Source organism: Ceratotherium simum, chromosome 6, assembly GCF_057802395.1.
Source record: "Ceratotherium simum simum isolate JZ-2026a chromosome 6, ASM5780239v1, whole genome shotgun sequence".
Taxonomy (NCBI): domain Eukaryota; kingdom Metazoa; phylum Chordata; class Mammalia; order Perissodactyla; family Rhinocerotidae; genus Ceratotherium; species Ceratotherium simum.
This window is the reverse complement of record NC_141905.1, coordinates 9,397,107-9,415,460: the sequence shown is the minus strand read 5'-3', so window position 1 is coordinate 9,415,460 and position 18,354 is coordinate 9,397,107. Positions and strand designations below refer to the sequence as shown.

Below are 18,354 nucleotides of genomic sequence, written 5' to 3'. Positions count from 1 at the left end.
AATGCTTATGGAGCTCCTAGGGGCTGGGGACCCTAGATGAATCAAAACTGGCCCCTTGGTCCCAGCCCCAAGCAGCTCACAGTCTAGTAGGGACCGAGCTGTGGATAGCTCATCACAATAGCAAGTGGTAGATATTCCTTAGGAAAGGAGCCCTGGGGGAACTTGAGGCAGGGGAGAAAGTAAGTCTGGGGAGACAGCATCAGAAAAAAGCTTTCTAAGAGAGAGAAGCCCAACCTGGGTCTTGAAGGATGCATAGGAGTTCACCACGTTGATTGGAGGAGCAGAGGGGATGGCATTCTGGGCTGTGAGAACTCCAGTGATCCAGGAGGACCAGAGTGGGGGCCTGAGAGGGAAGTAGGGCTGAGGCTGCCAATGCAGGGAAATGGGCAAGGAGCCCAGCCTTCACCTGGGGATGGGGGAAGAACCATGGGGGTTTGAAGCAGGGATGAGATCCAAGGGCCTTGGCATTTTAGCGTCAAGGAGAAAGGGGTTGGTTGTCAGATGTGTCAGAGAGATCAGAGGAGTTTAGGGCTGACCAGGGCCCTTGGGATGCAGCCACTCAGAAGTCACTGGTGCCCTGGGTGGGAGCACTTTTTGGGGGCAGAGAAGAGAGGAAGTAAAGAGGAGTCAGAGGGTGAAGATTCTTCCATGAAGTGGATATGAAGGAAGAAAGGGGATGAGTGACTAGAAGGCCCCGGGGAAAGGGAGAGGGCAGAGTGCTGTGCTGTAGACTGATGATGAACTTGCCCACTGGTCCCCCAGAACACCGTGGCCTAAGGCTGCAGACCTGAATGTTAACACTGAGTGGTCATCATGGTGCTAGTCGCTAATATTTGTTGAACTCTTTTTACGTAATAATGCTTCCTATACATTGTGTCAGCCCTGTGAGGCAGGGACAATTATGCCCATTTCATGGATGAGGAAACTGAGGCACAGCAAGGTTAGGGACTTGCCCAAGGCCACATGGCTGGGAAGCGATGGGGCTGGGATTTTAGGACAGGCCCACAACACTCTGTGCTCACCAGCGCCCATCTCAGCTGCCCTCTCTCGCCTTGGCCTGGGCCTGCATGTGGACTCCCAGGACCACCCAGGATTCTTGTGTCCAGACCCCAGCACATGGGTGGGGGCTCCGAGACCCTCTGGTCCAGCCCCCTAGTGGTCTGATGAGGAAACGGCGCTCACCTCATGCCTGGCAGCCCGCTCTGCACTGCTGGTCCCTGATAGACAGGGAGATCCCACAGACCCAGGGCCTGGCCTGCGCCTCTGCAGCTCACGCCGTAGCAGTGCCACTGTGCCCGTGGCTAAACCAGTCCTGCCTGTGGAAAACTGAAATTCAGGCTGAGGTCACCAAAGGGGCCTTCCCCATCAAACCTCTGGCTCCAGGCCGCTCGGTTTCCACGCCACTTCTGGGTAACTCTGATGACTGGTTTCCTCCCAGCCACCTGCTCTGCCTGGAATGGAGCCAGCCCTCCTCAGTAAGCTTTGTCCCCCACTCCAGACAGCGAAACATGAAACGGAAAATGGAGAAGCTGTTAGAAGAAAGAAAGTGGCAGGGGAAGCAGAGGACACAAGCTCTCCTGCCTCTCCCGCCTCAGGGCCAGCAGCTCAGCGTGGGTTCCTGCTCAGCTGTGTCTTTACCTGTCTGTGCTGTTACCTGACTGTGTGACCTTGAACGAGCCAGGTGCCCTCTCTGGGCTGGAGGTTCCGCTTTGTGCAATGACAGATCTTGGAAGTCCCTAATACCGTATTCTGGTTGTCTGTAGGTACAGTCACACATCACTTAACGACAGGGATATGTTCTGAGAAATGTGTCATTAGGTGATGTCATTGTTGTGCGAACATCATAGAGTCGCTTACACAAACCTAGATGGTATAGCCTACTACACACCTAGGCTGTATGTACTAATCTTTTGGGACCACCGTCGTATACGTGGTCTGTCATTGACCAAAACGTCGTTATGCAGTGCATGGCTGTATGTAGAAATATTTTGCCTCTAGATAACATGCAAATATTTTCCTCCTAACTCCACTTCCTCCTGGATCTGTGGCTTCCTCTGAGTACTGCCACATCCTGTTTTTGGTGCCAACCTCCTGTTTGAGGTCAAAGAGACCCAGCTGGGGAGACGGACCCACGTGGGGCTGTGACTCACTCCCAGGTCCCCACAAGATCCCCCAGGGTCCAGGACCTCTTTGCTAGGCACCATCTGGTGCTGAGCCATCCTCAGGTCTGTGAGAATTGTACAGGCCTGGGAAGGCCTCTCTGTCCCAGAAATAAGTCCTTTCCACACCCAGCTGACACTAGAGGTCACGGTGAGGTTTACTCCTCTTGCTTAATAAGGGTTTCTGCCCAGGATACTCGCCTACCAAGGGAGGTGGAGGAGGAGGGCCGCAGATGCTGAGTGAGGAAGGAGGTAACAAGGCTGGAAGCAGCTTAGCTGGGGGCATTCCTAGGCCCTGGCCGCCTGCCCAACAGTGGTGAGGCTGCTACAACCATGTGTGTAAAGGCTCTTCCTTCCCCGAGAGGGGCTGGGATAAAAACGATGAAGATACCAACTAGAGACTGGAGGATGACACCAGCGTTATTCTCCAGCTCCCAGGTGCTGAGTGCCTACCACGTGCGGTCACCACTGCCCAGGCTGTGCTCCAGAACCTTCCAGGCATCACAGCCTCTCAGTAACCCGCAGGCAGCTGGTTCATCCAGCTCACGGAGGAGAAGTCGAGGCTCAGAGAGGTCACTGGCCTCGTGGCCCCAGGACCCTCTCCCAAGCAACGTGGGCTCCTAGGGGTCCCAGGGTGGCCAGTACAAAGGAGAGAAGCATTTGCTAAACTGAGGCGGAATCCAAAGGGGAGTCTGCAAGCCTGTGTCAAGTTCTGCCTCGGTGTCTTTCCCATGCCTGGCAGAGCAGGAGGGGCCCCAGGGTCTCTTGCTTCTCTGTCCAATTCCCACCTTCTGTCACTTGGACTTGCCACCCTCATGCATGCTCACAGGTGGCTCCCCAGGATGACAGAGCCCTCTGTCCCCATCAGCCAGGTTCACTCTGGACAAAACACCTAAACTTCAGTCCTTTGATTCTGCTGGCTCCGGAGGGCATGAGGAGGCTTCAGGATTCCCAAACCTTCCAGTGACAGTGCTCAGCCAAAGCCAGTCCACTGCCCCCAGGAGTGAGTGCAAGGCGGGCGCTGGGCCCTCCCTGTCAGGGCTGCTTCCTGGGGAGGGGCTCGGCCCTGCCCAGCACCTGTGGTGGGGGAGGGCCGGAAGGGGAGCCCTCTGGAGGAGCATGATGGGCATGGTCCCCCGCCCCAGGTGTCTGCACTCCCCCCTCAGACAGTGGTGGAAGCTTCCTGAGCCCCTCTAGAACCTGGAGGCCTGGGCTCAGCGTGAGCATTGCAGACGCCCTTGCCCTCCTGTGCTTAAGGCAGAGGCAGGTATTCACACAAATGGGTCTGCACTTGATCTGCCTGCAGCGCTGCGGAGACAGCATCGCGGGGCCAGCCTGGTCTGGGATGGGGTGGCTTCCCTCAGATGGAAGGAGGAGTGAGGGTACGCTAGGTGGGCCCACCAGATACACTCACCCTGTATGCTCAGGAGGAGAAGAAAGAGAGGTGCAGGGCATTCTAGGCTGAGGGAACCATGCATGCAAAGGCCCGGAGTCAGGCCTACAAGAGACAGAGCATGTGGGGAGGCGTGAACTTGGGAGGAGTGGGCAGCGAGTGCTGACAGTGGGGACAGGATAACTGCTCCTGACAGTCAGCTGTGCATGTGCCAGAGAGGGAAACTGAGGCAGCATGTGTCACGGTGAGCACTGGCCAGAATTCCCACACTTCTCTCCTGCACCTTGCCTGGGTTATGTAGGGAAGCCAGGGAAGCCTCTCCGCTTCTTCTCCACCTTTTCCAGAACCATCCCACACCCACCTCCTCCAGGAAGCCCCAGGGATTGCCCAGGCCCCTCAGACCTCACCCCTTACTGCCTGCAGCCCGCATTGGGGGTTCAGTGAGCTCCTGTCCCCGGTTACTTTGCTGTCCTGTGTAAGGAGCATTTGGAAACTGTGTCCCCAGCACCCGGCATAGAGCCAGGGTTAGGCAGAAAGTAAATGAGAAATAAAATCAGTGGGCTTGCTCACCGCCCCCCAATCCAGGAGACTCCATGGAGCAGCTGCAGAGGAGATAGGGTGCTCTGTCCCTGGAAGCCTGAGCAGGACCTGGCCCACTGAGTGGGGGCAGCAGAAGTTTGATGAATGAATGAATGCACTCACGGACGAAAGCATGCAGGAACGGGATTAGAGGCACCCCAGACTGTTCTCGAGGGCAGGCGGCCGGTCTTTTTCATGGGAGGGTGCAGTGGGAAGAGCATCGGGCGTGGGTCCTGGTTCCACAAGGCCCTCAGCTGCCCCCTCGGAGCTGCCCTGGGTTCAAGTCCCCGCTGCCCGGGGTGTCTAGAGGCTCCGTCAGACCACTTTGTGAGGGGCTTTGCAGAGGGAGGCGAGGCCAGAACACGTGTGAGGGGTGACGCTGTCTCCTGGTCTGCAGGATGGAAAACCTGTTCATCAACCGCTTCATGCACATGTTCCAGTCTTCCTGGAGTGACTTCGCCGACTTTGAGAAAATCTTCGTCAAGATCAGCAACACTATTTCTGGTGAGTGTGCCTCTGGGGGCTCTCGTGGTGCTGGGGAGAGGGGCGACGCTTTCCTGTCAGAGATTTGCCAGGAATTGGAAAGGGCCACCCCACCCACTCCAGCACAGGGGCCGGCCCGCCAGGCCGAGCTACCCAGGCCTCCCCATCACCCAGGCAGGCACCCCTGCACCCCACGCAGTTTGCTTCACTGAGGGTCACCCTCACGCCCAGAGGTTTCTCCTCCTGGGACATTCAAGGTTGGGCACCTTCAACCTCATTTCATCATCAAAAGTCTCAAAAATATCAGAACTTTTTGTTAATATACGTCAATCATTTATGATGTTTCTGAACAGAGTAAAGGCAGAACCTAGCTTGTTTGTTAAGCATTTACATAAAAGCAACACTGGGTTCTTTTGGACTGGGATGTGTTTGGTAGAGCAAGAGCATCGTGATTGCCAGGGATGGCACAGGAAGGACAAAACAGCAACGGAAAGACAAGGAGCCAGGAGTGATGGGACGAAGAATAGGTATTGAAATAGGCACCTGGGCGAAAACTGCCTTTGAACGCCTCTCCGGGGTGCCCTCCACTCCCCTTCTCCCTCCATCCTGGGCAAAAGCACTTGAGTTGTTTTTTTTTTTTTGCTATAGGTATGATGTTTTACAGCAGCTCTCTAGAACTTTTTCATCTTGCTTAACTGAAACTTTATGCTCATAGATAATAACTTCCCATTTCCCCCTCCCCTAGCCCCTAACAACCACCATTCCACTCTTTGATTCTGAGTTTGACTATTTTAGATACCTGATATAAGTGGAATCATGCAGTATTTGTCTTTCTGTGTCTGGCTTATTTCACTTGGCATGATGTCCTCCAGGTACATCCGTGTTGTCACGTATTGCAGAATGTCCTTCTTTTGTGTGTGTATACCACATTTTCTTTATCCATTCCTCTGTAGATGGACATTTAGGTTGTTTCCACACCTTGGCTCTTATGAATTGTGCTGCAGTGAACATGGGAGTGCAAATATCTCTTCTAGATTTCAACTCTTGTGGATAAATACCCAGAAGTGAAATTCCTGGATCATATGGTAGTTCTATTTTTAATTTTGGGGGAACCTCCATACTGTCTTCCATAGCGGCTGCACATTTTGCATTCCTACCAACAGTGTACAAGGGTTCCAATTTCTCCTCATCCTCGCCAAAATTTATCCTTTTTTTTTTTAATAATAGCCATCCTGACAGGTGTGAGGTGATATCTCATTATCGTTTTAATTTGCATTTCCCTGGTGATTAGTGATGTTGAGCATTTTTTCTTATACCTGTTGGCCATTGGTATGTCTTCTTTGGAGAAATGTCTGTTCAAGTCCTTGGCCCACTTTTTAATTGGGTTATTAGTTTTTTTGCTATTGAATTGTAGACGTTCCTTATATATTTTGGACATTAGCCCCTTATCAGATATATGATTTGCAAATATTTTCTCCCATTCTGTAGGTTGCCTTTTCACTCTGTTGATTATTTCCTTTGCTGTGCAGAAGCTTTTTAGTTTGATGCAATCCCACTTGTCTATTTTTGTTTTTGTACTTGAGAAAGGTGTTTCCCAGGAACCTTCTGAGCCACTAAAGGCCAGCTCAGGGAGGATGGGATGGTGCCATGGCCCGACGCAATTGTCAAGCAGTTGGGCACAGCGGGTGGAACCAGTGGTCAGCTAGCTGTCGGGTGAATGCCTGGAAGAGGGAACCCAGCAGGCACTCTGGCCCTTGGCCAGCGTCAGGAGGGCCGTGGCCCAGGCTGCCCCCACTCCGAGCTCAGGCTGGGCTGCGATTCTCTTCCCTGTAGAGCGAGTTATGAATCACTGGCAGGAAGACCTCATGTTCGGCTACCAGTTCCTGAATGGCTGCAACCCCGTGTTGATCCGGCGCTGCACGAAGCTGCCCGAGAAGCTCCCAGTGACCACGGAGATGGTGGAGTGCAGCCTGGAGCGGCAGCTCACCTTAGAGCAGGAGATTGAGGTAGGACCTGGTTGGCTGGGGATGGTGGCCCAGGCCGGAGGCCCAGCTCAAATGGCCCAGCTCAGACAACCAAGTCCCCCTCTACTGGGCGGAAACCACTTCCTGCTGGCCAGTGCTTGCCGTCCCCAGGCCGCTCTGTCCAGGCTTGTTTGTCTGGCTGATGGTGAGATCAGCTGCCCTCAGTGAAGCAGCCTCTTCCTTTTCCTGGCATTTGTGAAGACTGTCTTGTCCACTGCAGGAGGAGGAATTGAGGGTGATATTTCCCCACGATGCTCGGGTCTGGAGCAGAATCTCAACATGTTCAACATCAATAATTGAAAGAGCTCCCTCTGACTAGGGCCTGGTGTGGGCCAGGCATTGTGAGAGGTGCTTTACACACACAGCCATCAAATTGTCCTCACCTCTGCAAGGTGAGGAAACCATAGGGAGAAGCAAGGCTTGCCTCAGAAGAAAAAAATGGGAGAAAACTGATGGAATTTTTGACTTTCTAATTAGAAATGTTCGTGTCATCACTTCTGCTCTTCCCCCTCCCTCTTCTCTCGGCCTCACCTGCAGGGTCAGCCCTCTCCAGGTCCAGGACAAACCTCATCTTGAGACAGAAAGGGTTCAGACCACCTGTGCCGTGGACCTGGTGGGACTCGGTGTCAGACCCCTTCCATGCCAGGGACTGGAGGCCCTAGGAACGGCCCTTTGTCTCCCATCAGTTGGCCTCTTCCCACCAGAGCTGGGATGACTGGGCCTCCTGCCACCTTCCCCCAGGTGTCTTGGTGGCCTTCTGCTGTTTCCAGTCACCTTAGCTCACCTTGGGGCCCCAGCCGGAGAGGGACGGTCAGTGCCATCTGTGGACAGACTTCCCATCCCCCACACCCTGCCCACCTGACTCTGGAGGGCCACCTGCCCAGTGGAAGTCCCAGGACAGGCAGTCCTGGCCCCTCCTCATGGACCTGCCCAGGCCCCAGGACACTACCTGATCATGTAGACAGCTTACACCACCACCCACGCAGGCACGCTCACGAGCACGCACACACGGCAGTATTCCTCTGTGGATTCTGTTCCTGGGTGTACTACCATTGATTCTGTGGCTGTAGGTTTCCAACTTCAAATCAGAAAATCAGAGAAACTTAAAAGCCACAGAATCCTAGAATTGGAAGGGACTGAGCAGCCATCTGTGCACCCAACCACCTGGGCAGTGTGACAGCCTCTGCTCAGAAGTCCTTGCCACCTCCAGGACTGGTGGGTTATGGGCATCTTTGTCACAGCGGTCATCTTTCCTTTGAGTGATGGTCTTGATGCTCAGCTGTGGTTTTGGTCGTGAAGCAACAATCCAGTAGCTGCCATTGACTGGACTCTCAAACACACACTGCCCCATCTCTCACACACACACCGCCCCATCTCTCACACACACCCCTCTCCATCTCTTACACACACTCCGCCCCATCTTTTACACACTGCCCCATCTCTTACACACACACTGCCCCATCTCTTAGACACACACACACTGCCCCATCTCTTACACACACACCACTCCATCTCTTACACACCACCCCATCTCTTACACACCACATCTCTTACACACACACTGCCCCATCTCTTACACATACATCACCCCATCTCCTACGCCCACCAGCACAACTCTTAATTCCCACAGTCATCTGTGCTACCTCTCTTTGGCAGCATCTTAGTGATCTATGTGAAACTTGTGGCCGACTAAAACTTCTGTGCTTTTTTCTTTGTCTTCACCTGTGCAGTTTATTTTTTTAAGGAAATTCTATCCCTATTGGTTTTGATTCACTGTTTTAACTCTTCGAGACTGTTTTACTTCATAGCCTTATATTAAGAGTTTTTGGTTTGAAGTCACAAATATCAGCTCCATCTGGCTTACTGGAAGAAATGCACTGGCTCAGGCAACAGTAGGAAGCAGAGCTGACAGCTCAGGCAGAGCTCAGTCCAGGGCTCGGATGACCCACTGGCATCACATCTCCATTTCTCAGTTCTCTGCCTCTGTTGCATTTTGTTTCTCAGGAGGGTCTCCTTATGTGGAGATAAAGATGACCACCAACAGCTTCAGACTTACCTTCCACCAATTTAGCAAACACCACCCACTCCCAGAAAGGAAGTCCCTATTTCCTACACTTCCAGCAAGCGTCAAGGGCCTAGCTTGAGTGGTGAGATAATTCCCTGAAGCGGTCGCTATGGCCAGGAGAATGGAGCATGCTGACCAAAAGCAGAGGATAGGGACACCAGACAAGCAGGAACACCAGTGTCTACTACAGACTCCTGCACTGTCAGAACTGAGAGACAGGGTTGGCCCCCTCACTTTCCACAAGGATGAAACTGAGACCCAGAGAGAGGAGATAGCCGGGAATAACAGAGAAATGCCCCAGACGCAGGCTCAAATCGCAGGCCTCTTGGTTCCCAGGCTTGGGTTCCCAGGCCTCCCATTAGCCCGTCATTCATCACATTAACTAACCTGGGTTGTCTCAAAATTTGATTGGCAGCCATTCCTTCTGCACAGTAGTCACTGATGGTCATGTCCACTGTGAAAGTGCAGTTATCCAGCCCATCACGGAAGCCCAATCAACCGTGACCCAACAGTCCCAACATTCCGCCTTCTTGACAAGGTGTCCCAACGGGCCCTGTCACAGCTCTCCTGGCACCAGCCTCTCCCCACCCTCCCTCTGCCCTGGCCAGCTGAGACAATCCTTCAATCCCCATCCCTGCCCCACGCACATCGCGGTCAGCCTGCTCAGAGTTCATCACTGGTATCAGACCACTGCTAGGGTCCTCCACGTCCGAAAAGGAGGAACATGGAGGCCAGGCTCTGAGCTCCTCTCCCATCTGTGGTCCCCCTCAGCCCAGGTTCGAGAAGCGTGTGCACAGTTGCCACAGCACGCCCTCTGCAGGCAGAGTTGTGGGCACGCATCTCACCTGAGCACCTGTTGACCCGTCTCTGCCACATCGCAGACCCGCACCCCTCCCCAGCCAGGCCACGCCCCTGCCTCCATTACTCACTGAAAACGAGAAAGGCCTCAAAAGAAGCGCTGCTTGCCCTCTACCCGAACTCCAAATTCTGACCTGAGCAGGCCCCATCCTTGTGAAAGGAGCCCTTGCTGAGCTGAGGTAGGGCTCCCTCTAGAGGACTCAAGAGTAGTCTGAAAAGGACAGACTTTCTATCTTCCCCAAATCCCAGGCACATCCGTTTTGTATTGAAGTATGACTACAGAAAAGGGCAAGAATCAGGAGTGTCAGCAAGCTCAGCAAATTTGCACCAAGTGACCCCACCTTGCCACCAGCCTCAGACCAGGAGGGACATTCCACTCTTGTGGACCACCCCCAGCCCTTGCAGACCCCCTCACCCCTGAAGATCCCCCAAAGACCTCCGCCAGCCTTGCTGACCGCCTCATGACCCTGTAGACCCTTGCCTCTGTAGACCCCACCCCTGCAGACCCCCCTGCAGACCTCCCACCCCTGCGGACCCCCACCCCTGCAGACACCACCTGCAGACTACCCCCCTGCAGACCTCCCTGCTGCCCTCCATCTCTCCCAAAAGTGATGCTTGTCCTGACCCTGACAGGGGTTTCCCAGTTTTGAACATGATGTCAGTGGAGTCCTGCAGCATCACTCTTTGGTATTTGACATCTCTCGTCTATTTCATCTAAACATTGTCTCCTTTCTTCTTACTAAACTGCCACTCTGGGTGGTTTTTCACCATCTTTCATGAGGGTCAAGCAGATTTCCGGTACAACAAATGCGGACTTGGCCACTGCCATCCCTTCACCTTACTGAAAAACCACAGCCTGTGAAAACTCTTGATGTGAATCAGCCTTGGAGTCAGAGGACAAGAGAACTATAAATTCTGAACTCACTGAGTTGCCAGGGGCCTCCAGAGCCAGCTATCCCTCCCTCTGGGACTGACTCTTGGGTCCCTCTCTGGCTGAAACTGATTTGGACCTATTTCCTTTTGCCTCCTGAAGCAAGGGAACATTTTCATCGTGGACTTTGAGCTGCTGGATGGCATCGATGCCAACAAAACAGACCCCTGCACACTGCAGTTCCTGGCCGCGCCTATCTGCCTGCTGTACAAGAATCTGGCCAACAAGATTGTCCCCATTGCCATCCAGGTAGGTGGCCCAGCCCTGCTCCTTTCCTGGGTGGCTCCACCCAGACCTCCAGGAGGAGGCAGCTCTGCTCGCATCTCCTAAGGAGAGTGCTGAAAGCTGGACAACAAGAACTTAGGGCTTCCTGCCAGCCGGAGGAGGGTTGTCCATGAGGGAAAGGGCTCCACTCCTCGAGACACAGTTGAGAAGTCCCTGGCAGGCCGAGGCACTCGCAGAGCACCTGCCCTGGGATGATATGTTGTGCCCCCCAGGCCGGCATCCTGACCAGGGCCCCAAATCAAAACGCCAGCAGGGGCCAGGCCGGTGAAGCTGTGAGATGAGCTGCAGGCTGAGGCAGCATGGTGGAGAGGCACCATGGGGGTTGGCCTCGGGAACCAGGCCAGCCCTGGGATGCTGCCTTCACGTGCCCATGGGCTCTTGTTTCCACCAACGCGAGTGGAGAAGGAGAGAGGGGAGCACTTTAGGGACCAGGCAGGCAGAGCTTCATCTCCTCCCAATTCCTGGCTGCCCTCTGCTTCCTCAAAGCACCAGGCCACTGACACACTGTGGGATCTGGTACACAGACAGCAGGACACGACCAGGTGTAGGTCCATGAAAGGGAGGGGCTCTGCACAGAGAGGGGCCTCCATGGGGGACAGGCAGACAAGCATTCCACAAACATTACTGGGAGCCAGCCATAAACTAGGCATCGGGCGCTGTGGGCATAATAGCAGCAGGTTTTGGCAGATGCTAACCACATGCAAGACCATCCTAAGGCTTAACCTGCACAGTCCACAATTTTTTTCAAAAATTTGCAGCAAATTCATTGGCAGCAACACTTTCTCTGATCCAATAGGAGAGGCTGTTTGGAGGTTCTGCCCCATTCACTGTGATAGGCATGTGTATCACTGCAGAAATACTAATACATCTGATTGTAAGATACTATGTTGCCCCAGACACAGGGCGGGGAGAGAGGCATCACATAATGAAGTATACACACTGCTAAAATCCTTAAAATCCTGGATTCTGAAACATTTGGCCATCAGGGTTTCAGACTAGGACTTGCCTTTATTCATGTGATTGTCACTACAACCTTCTGAGGTAGGGGGGCACTGCTAATATCATTTTACACAGATAAGGAAACTGAGGCACAGGTGCACATAGACAGCGGCAGAGCTGGGATTCACGCCAGGCTGTTTGGCTCCAGAGTTCATACCCACCCCACCCCATCTCCACCCCGTCTCCCAGCCTCTGGGGCTTGTTTCCCCCAGGGACGTTCCCAGCCTGTTATCAAGGGAAGCTCTGGGCTATGCTTAAGACACTGAAGCAAAAGGTAAAGGGACAGGTGGTGTGAGGGAAGTCAACAGAGCTAGGAGACCCAAGGGGAGGAGCCATTTACCACTGGCGGGGGCCTCTGAAGCAGCCTGTCCCCCAGAGACCTCCTGGAGTGGCCTAGAGTCAGGGCCTGGCTGAAATCTCAGCCCTGCCACCTGCTAGCAGGCTGTGGGACCTTGGGCCAGCCACGGAATGTTCCTGAATCTCTTCCTTCTCCTGAAAATGGAAACTTTGCAAACTGTAAAGAACCGTGCAAATGAAAGCCAGAGGATAATAATCCAAAATCGGGTCCAAGAAAATAAATAACCCTCTCGTGAGGCTGATGAAAGAAAAAAAGAGCAAAAATATGCAAGATTAGGAATAAGAAAGAAGACATAATCACAGATTTTAAAAAAATAATAATGTGGCAACAATCTGAAAAGCTAGTGGAAATGGATAAAAACGTAGCAAAATATAAATTCTAAGAAGAAATTATAGAAAATAGGTCAATTTCCATATCAGAGGTTGGAAAGCTGATTAAATGTCTAGACTGCTGAGAGGCCCATATGATGAACAGCTGAGTTTTAGCCAATCTTAGCAGACGTTTCCAGAGCTCTGTAAGGTCTGTCGGCCCCTGAATTCATTCTATGAAGTTGGCATAACCTTAGTGCTGAAACCCAATACAGGCAGGCTCCAAACGAAAGCTGAAGACCAAACCAAGTTACAAATATCGATTGTAAAAGAAATCTAAAAACATTAGCAAAGTGAATGCAGCAGGGGAATAAATGACTAATATGTTGTAACCAAGTAGGGTTTATTCCAGATGTTTCAATATCAAGAAAACTATGAGCGTTAATTCATTACACCAATAAGGAAAAACATCTTCTGATTCTATCAATCGACACTAAAAGTGAATTTAATAATATTTAATAGGCACAATTAATAAAAATTAAAATAGTAATAGAAGCAGTAATGCTTACGTATGATAAAAATGGGAAATATCATTCAAAAATGGCAACTCTAGGGACCCAGCCTGGTGGCGTAGCAGTTAAGTTTGCATGTTCCCCTTCGGTGGCCTGGGGTTTGCCGGTTTGGATTCTGGGCGCAGACCTACTCACCACTTATCAAGCCATGCTGAGGTGGCATCCCACATAGAAGAACTAGAAGGACCTACGACTAGGATATACAACTATGTACTGGGGCTTTGGGAAGAAAAAAGAAAAAAGAGGAAGATTGGCAACAAATGTTAGCTCAGGGCCAATCTTTCTCAAAAAAAAAAAAAAAGCATTAAAAAAAGAAAAAAGACCTAGCTTTAAAAAAAAGAAAAAATAGCAACTCTAAAGCCATTTCTGTTAAAGTCATAAACAAAAATGCTAATATCATGATTGTTTTTTCGACATTGTCCTGGGGGTCCTAGCACGTGTGATAAACAGGAAAATAAAATAATCAATAAACATGTAAAAAAACGGAGAAGACTATCTTTTGGTAATGATATGATGGTGGATCTAAAAAACCTAAGAGACTCTAATTTTTTAAAAAGGTACTAGAATTAATAAGTGTATTTAGCAGTGTCGATAAATATACTCCTCAAAAACACCATTAGCTTTTCCCCATGCTAACAATAACACATAATATTCATATAAAGAAAAACTATAAAATTAAAGGAGGTAAAATGAAATCTTAACAAGTGCTTTGATATTGAATGAGAAAACTTTGTATCATAAAAATGTCAGTTCTACCAAATTTTATCCTACAACCTTAATGCACTTCCAGTTAAAATTTCAATCAGGGGGCCGGCCCGGTGGCATAGCGGTTAAGTGTGCATGCTCTTCTTTGACGGCCCAGGGTCCGTGGGTTTGGATCCCAGGCTCGCACCAGTACACAGCTTGTCAAGCCATGCTGTGGCGGCATCCCATATAAAGTAGAGGAAGATGGGCACGGATGTTAGCCCAGGGCCAGTCTTCCCCAGAAAAAAAAAGAAGAACAGAGAGGAGGATTGGCGTCGGATGTTAGCTCAGGGCTAATTTTCCTCACACACACAAAAAATTTTCAATCAGATTTTCTCTCTTTTGGGGGGGGCGGTGGGGAAGAACAGGAAGGTGAGAAAACTGAATAAAAGAGTTTAAAGAGTCGTATAGGAGAAGAAATGTTCAAGGATAGCCAAAAATTTTTTGAAAAAGAAAAGACAGGAAAGAGTTTCTTTGCTGGTTATTAGGAGTACCTTGTCACTGTTCAAAGCAGATGCTGCACATGAGAACAGACAGTGTACAAAGAGTCCAGAAACAGCCCCCTATACACAAGAATTCAGTGTATGACAACGGTGGTTTTTCAACTCAGTGGAAAGGGATGGAATTTTAGTGGTGCCATCACGACTGCCTTTGCATAAGCAAAAAATTAAATTGGACCCTTATGTCATACTATTTACAAAAATTAATTTCAGATGAAGATTAAAATATAAAAAAAGAGAATTTAAGAGAACAATGTATAACGTGGGTGCTAATGAGACTTTTTAAAGTAAAAAACAGGAAATCAAGAAGTTATAAAGAAGATAGGCATCTTTGATTCTATAATGTTTTAAAAATTGAATGGTGAAATATACCATAAACAAAGCCAAAAGGCAAATGATATATTGGGGAAAATAACTGCGACATAGTGACAGATAAAAGATGAATATCTGGGGCCAGCCCCGTGGCGTAGCAGTTAAGTTCACATGTTCTGCTTCGTTGGTCTGGGGTTCACGGCTTCGGATCCTGGGCTCGGACCTATGCACTTCTCATCAAGCCATGCTGAGGCGGCATCCCGTGTAGAAGAGCTACAACTTTACAACTGTGAGACACAACTATGTACTGGGGCTTTGGGGAGAAAAAAGAAAAAGGGGAAGATTGGCAATAGATGTTAGCGCAGGGCCAATCTCCCTCGAAAAAAAAAAGATGAATATCTATAATATACAAATAGCTCCTTCAAATTGATAAGGAAAAGACATATCCCGACAGAAAAATGGGCACGGACTATGAATAGGCAGTTGATAGAAGAGGGATGGTATCTATCAACAGATGGAAAATTCTCCACCTCACCAGTAGTTAAGGAAATGCAAATTAAAGTTACAGTGAGATGTCACTTCTGACCCATCAGGTTGGGGGAAAAAAAGTGGTAACACCCAACCTCCAGCAAGGACGGCGCCCCCACGCGCCAGGCTTTGTTGTTGCAGCTGTCATGGTGTGGGGGATGTGCACACTCTCGTAACTGGGCGCACCGGGCCATCAGTACCTGGGCCTGCACCTGAGCAGGTCCCACAGCACCTGCCACACCAGGTGTGCCTCTGGAGGTTCGGGATTGCAGAGTGGGTGGTTGGAGGGTCCTGGGGGCGGGGCTGGCGGGGCCAGTGCGATAGGAAGGACACTTGGGGGCTCCCAGCCAGGACTTTACCGTTTAAGTGTTCTGACAACCAGGACCACTGAAGCGGTGCATCCCAGCTGAAGGAGCCGGGCAGTAGGGAGCCGTCTACTCACGTAGCACATCGGCATCCCTGCGGCTCAGCAGGCTCCCAGGTGCCCAGTCGGGAGAGATGAAAGCGCAAATACGCACCGGCGAGGATGGCTGTGCAGCGGTGTTTGTGGTGGGGAAAGCAAACCTGAAGCCAGTCTGAAGGCAGTAGAGGATTGATTGAATGGACCCTTCGTGTCCGAACCATGAAACGTGATGCTACCTTTAAAGCAAATGAATTAGGTCTATCCCAGCTGACCTGGAGGGCTTTCCACAATGAGTTAAAGCAGAAAGCAAGATACAGGGGAGAAATTATGTGATCTCTTCCACGTAAACCGAATGCAAGGACGTGACCAGATACTCGTGTGGGCATGGGGAAGTGCAGAAGGACACAGGTCACCGGGTTGGGAACATTGGGATGGACTGGTTGGGACACAAGTTAGCAAAAGAAAGAAGAGACAGACATTCATTACAATACTGTTCAATCTAAGGAAAATCAAACAGATAATATGCACGTGTGCAAAGAAGCTGGATTATGAAATGATGTTTTCTTTCTTATGATCTTCCGTAATGACTGGAATTTTTTTTTACAATAAGTACATATTATTTTCTAATCAAAAACAAAAAGCTACTTCCTTACCCAAAAAACAAATTGAAAAAACAAGAACACGTGCCTGTTCAGGGCACGTTCTGGAGTTTCATGGTGTCACTAAGAGCCTGGACAGGAGTGGGGAGGATGTGAAGGATGGGTAGAAGGGGGGGCCCAAATTGGAGTGGCCTGTGAGGCCTGTGTAAGAGTTCAAGGCAGAGAGCAAGTGAGCGTCTGGACTAGGCAGTGGGAGTCGAGAGAAAGGCCCAGGATGCTGCTGGGGAATGGGCAGAGCACTGGGTCCTATACCAGCTCAGCTCTACCCACTGTGTGACTTGGGAGAGCTGCTGAACCTCTCTGAGCCTCAGTTTCCCCCTCTGTAAAATGGGAATGGCAAGGAACCTGCTTTGCAGGGTGATGGTAAGGATTAAATGAGATAGTACAAGTAGAGCCCCTAGCACGCAGCAGAGCATGTCCCAGAGGGCAGCAGGCATCCCATGTGCTCTGGGAGGCACAAGATGTGGAGCTAGGCAGTTAGTGCAAATGAGTGAAGCACGGGAGATGAGGAGAGGAAGGGTAGTGGGAGGGGTAGGGTATTGGGAGGGGTGGGGATGGTGGAAGGGGTAGGGTGGTCGGAGGGGTAGGGTATTGGGAAAGGTGGGGACAGTGGGAGGGGCGGGGTAGTGGGGAGCCTGAGAGCTGGGACTGGAGGGAAGGAGTGTATTTCTATGAGAATATGGGTGCAGAGTTCACAGACCTAAGTTTTCAGGAAAAGCTAGTAATCCAAATTTTTATGTGAAATTATGTGATATTTAAAGGTTGACAACTAATTGCATTAATAAACAAATAATGAGAATATTGTGAAAGTCAAACCCTGCTCTCCCCTCCTCCCTGCACTGGTCCACCCTGAGTGAGCACACTGGGGCTGGCTGTCTAGAGCAGCTCCGCTAGTGCTGGAGCCACTGGCCACTCGTGGCTCTAGAACACTTGAGATGCGGTTAGTCCGAACTGAGGTGGGCTGTAGTGCAAAATACACATCTGACTTCAAAGACCCGTAAAGAGAAAAAAAAGAGTGTAAAATATCTCAATAATTTTACATTATTTTCATGGTGAAATGATAATATTTTGGATATACTGGGTAAAATAAAATTATATGTTAACGTAAAATTCACCTGTTTCTTTTTACTCTTATTACTGTGGCTACCTAAAAATTTAAAATTCTGTGTATGGCTTGCATTATATTTCTACTGGATGGCACTGTTTTCGAGGGAGAGACAGGGAAATTACCTTCTGGAACACTCAGCCTGACCTTGAGGAGCCCACTGGGTCTGGCCCCTCCTTGTAGCTCTTGTGTCCTTGATCACTCTGCTCCGGCTACACTGGTCTCAAGGGAGCCTAACGCCCAGCCCAGCCCCAGCCCTCACCCGCAGTTCCACTCTTCTCTGGTCTGGACAATTCACTCTTATCCTTAAATGTTCACCCTCCAAGGCTCTGTGGCCTCCTCTGAAAGCTGGGATGATGACAGCACCTACCTTGCAGGCTCACGTGCCATCACGCTATGGGTCCTGAAGCTGTGCCGGCGCCATGAATGCGAGTGGCTGTTGTCATGGGCCAAGTGAGGGACCAGGGGCTTGGTGGGCAGGGAGGGTCAACGTAGGGATTCACTGTCAGCATCCAGATCACGGAGCGTGGGGGCTTTATTTTCTGGTATTAAGAGGTGACTGAGCGTTTTTAAAGAGGGGATTGATTTGACATGATTTGCATTTTAGAAAAAAGTGTCCAGTGTTGAGTTGAAACTGGAAAGGGGAAGACAAGCCTGGCCTCTACTGAGGAGGCACCTGGCTGCAGGTCTGGGCCAAGGGACAGTGACCTGGGACACTGCATCCTGAGGGCCCTGGAGCCCTGGGAACTGGCGGAGCAAAACTAGGGCAAGACGGGAAGTCAGGAGCACCAAGGCAGAGCCTGGGGAACAGCAGCATTTAAGGGAAGAGCAGAGGGAGGGAAAGTGCTGGAGACCAAAAGCAGCAGTGAGAGAAGTGGGTGGAAACCAGCAGGGAGGGAGCAAGGCACCCAAGGCAGGAGGAAAGATGGGGCGGGGGTGGGAGACCTCAGCAACAGCCCTACGCGCCTAACGGTGCTCACTCCGTGCTGGTCCTCCGTGCCCTCTTATTCACTTCCCTGAAGCACTCTGTGAGGGGAGGAACTATTTTCCCCTTATTCCAGGTGGTGAATCTGAAGCTCAGAGAGGCTT

General features: G+C 50.9%; 1 protein-coding gene across 4 annotated transcripts in view; it reads left to right on the top strand.

Annotated features, from left to right (window-relative positions):
* Positions 1–18,354, top strand: part of ALOX5 (arachidonate 5-lipoxygenase) — a 56,917-nt gene that overhangs the window by 32,095 nt on the left and 6,468 nt on the right. For all 4 annotated transcript variants that reach the window (XM_004432428.3, XM_087431854.1, XM_087431853.1 and 1 more), the window contains 3 exons: positions 4,529–4,635; positions 6,448–6,620; positions 10,595–10,741. In XM_004432428.3, the coding sequence (XP_004432485.1) occupies positions 4,529–4,635; positions 6,448–6,620; positions 10,595–10,741 (427 nt within the window). The remainder of the gene's footprint in view (positions 1–4,528; positions 4,636–6,447; positions 6,621–10,594; positions 10,742–18,354) is intronic.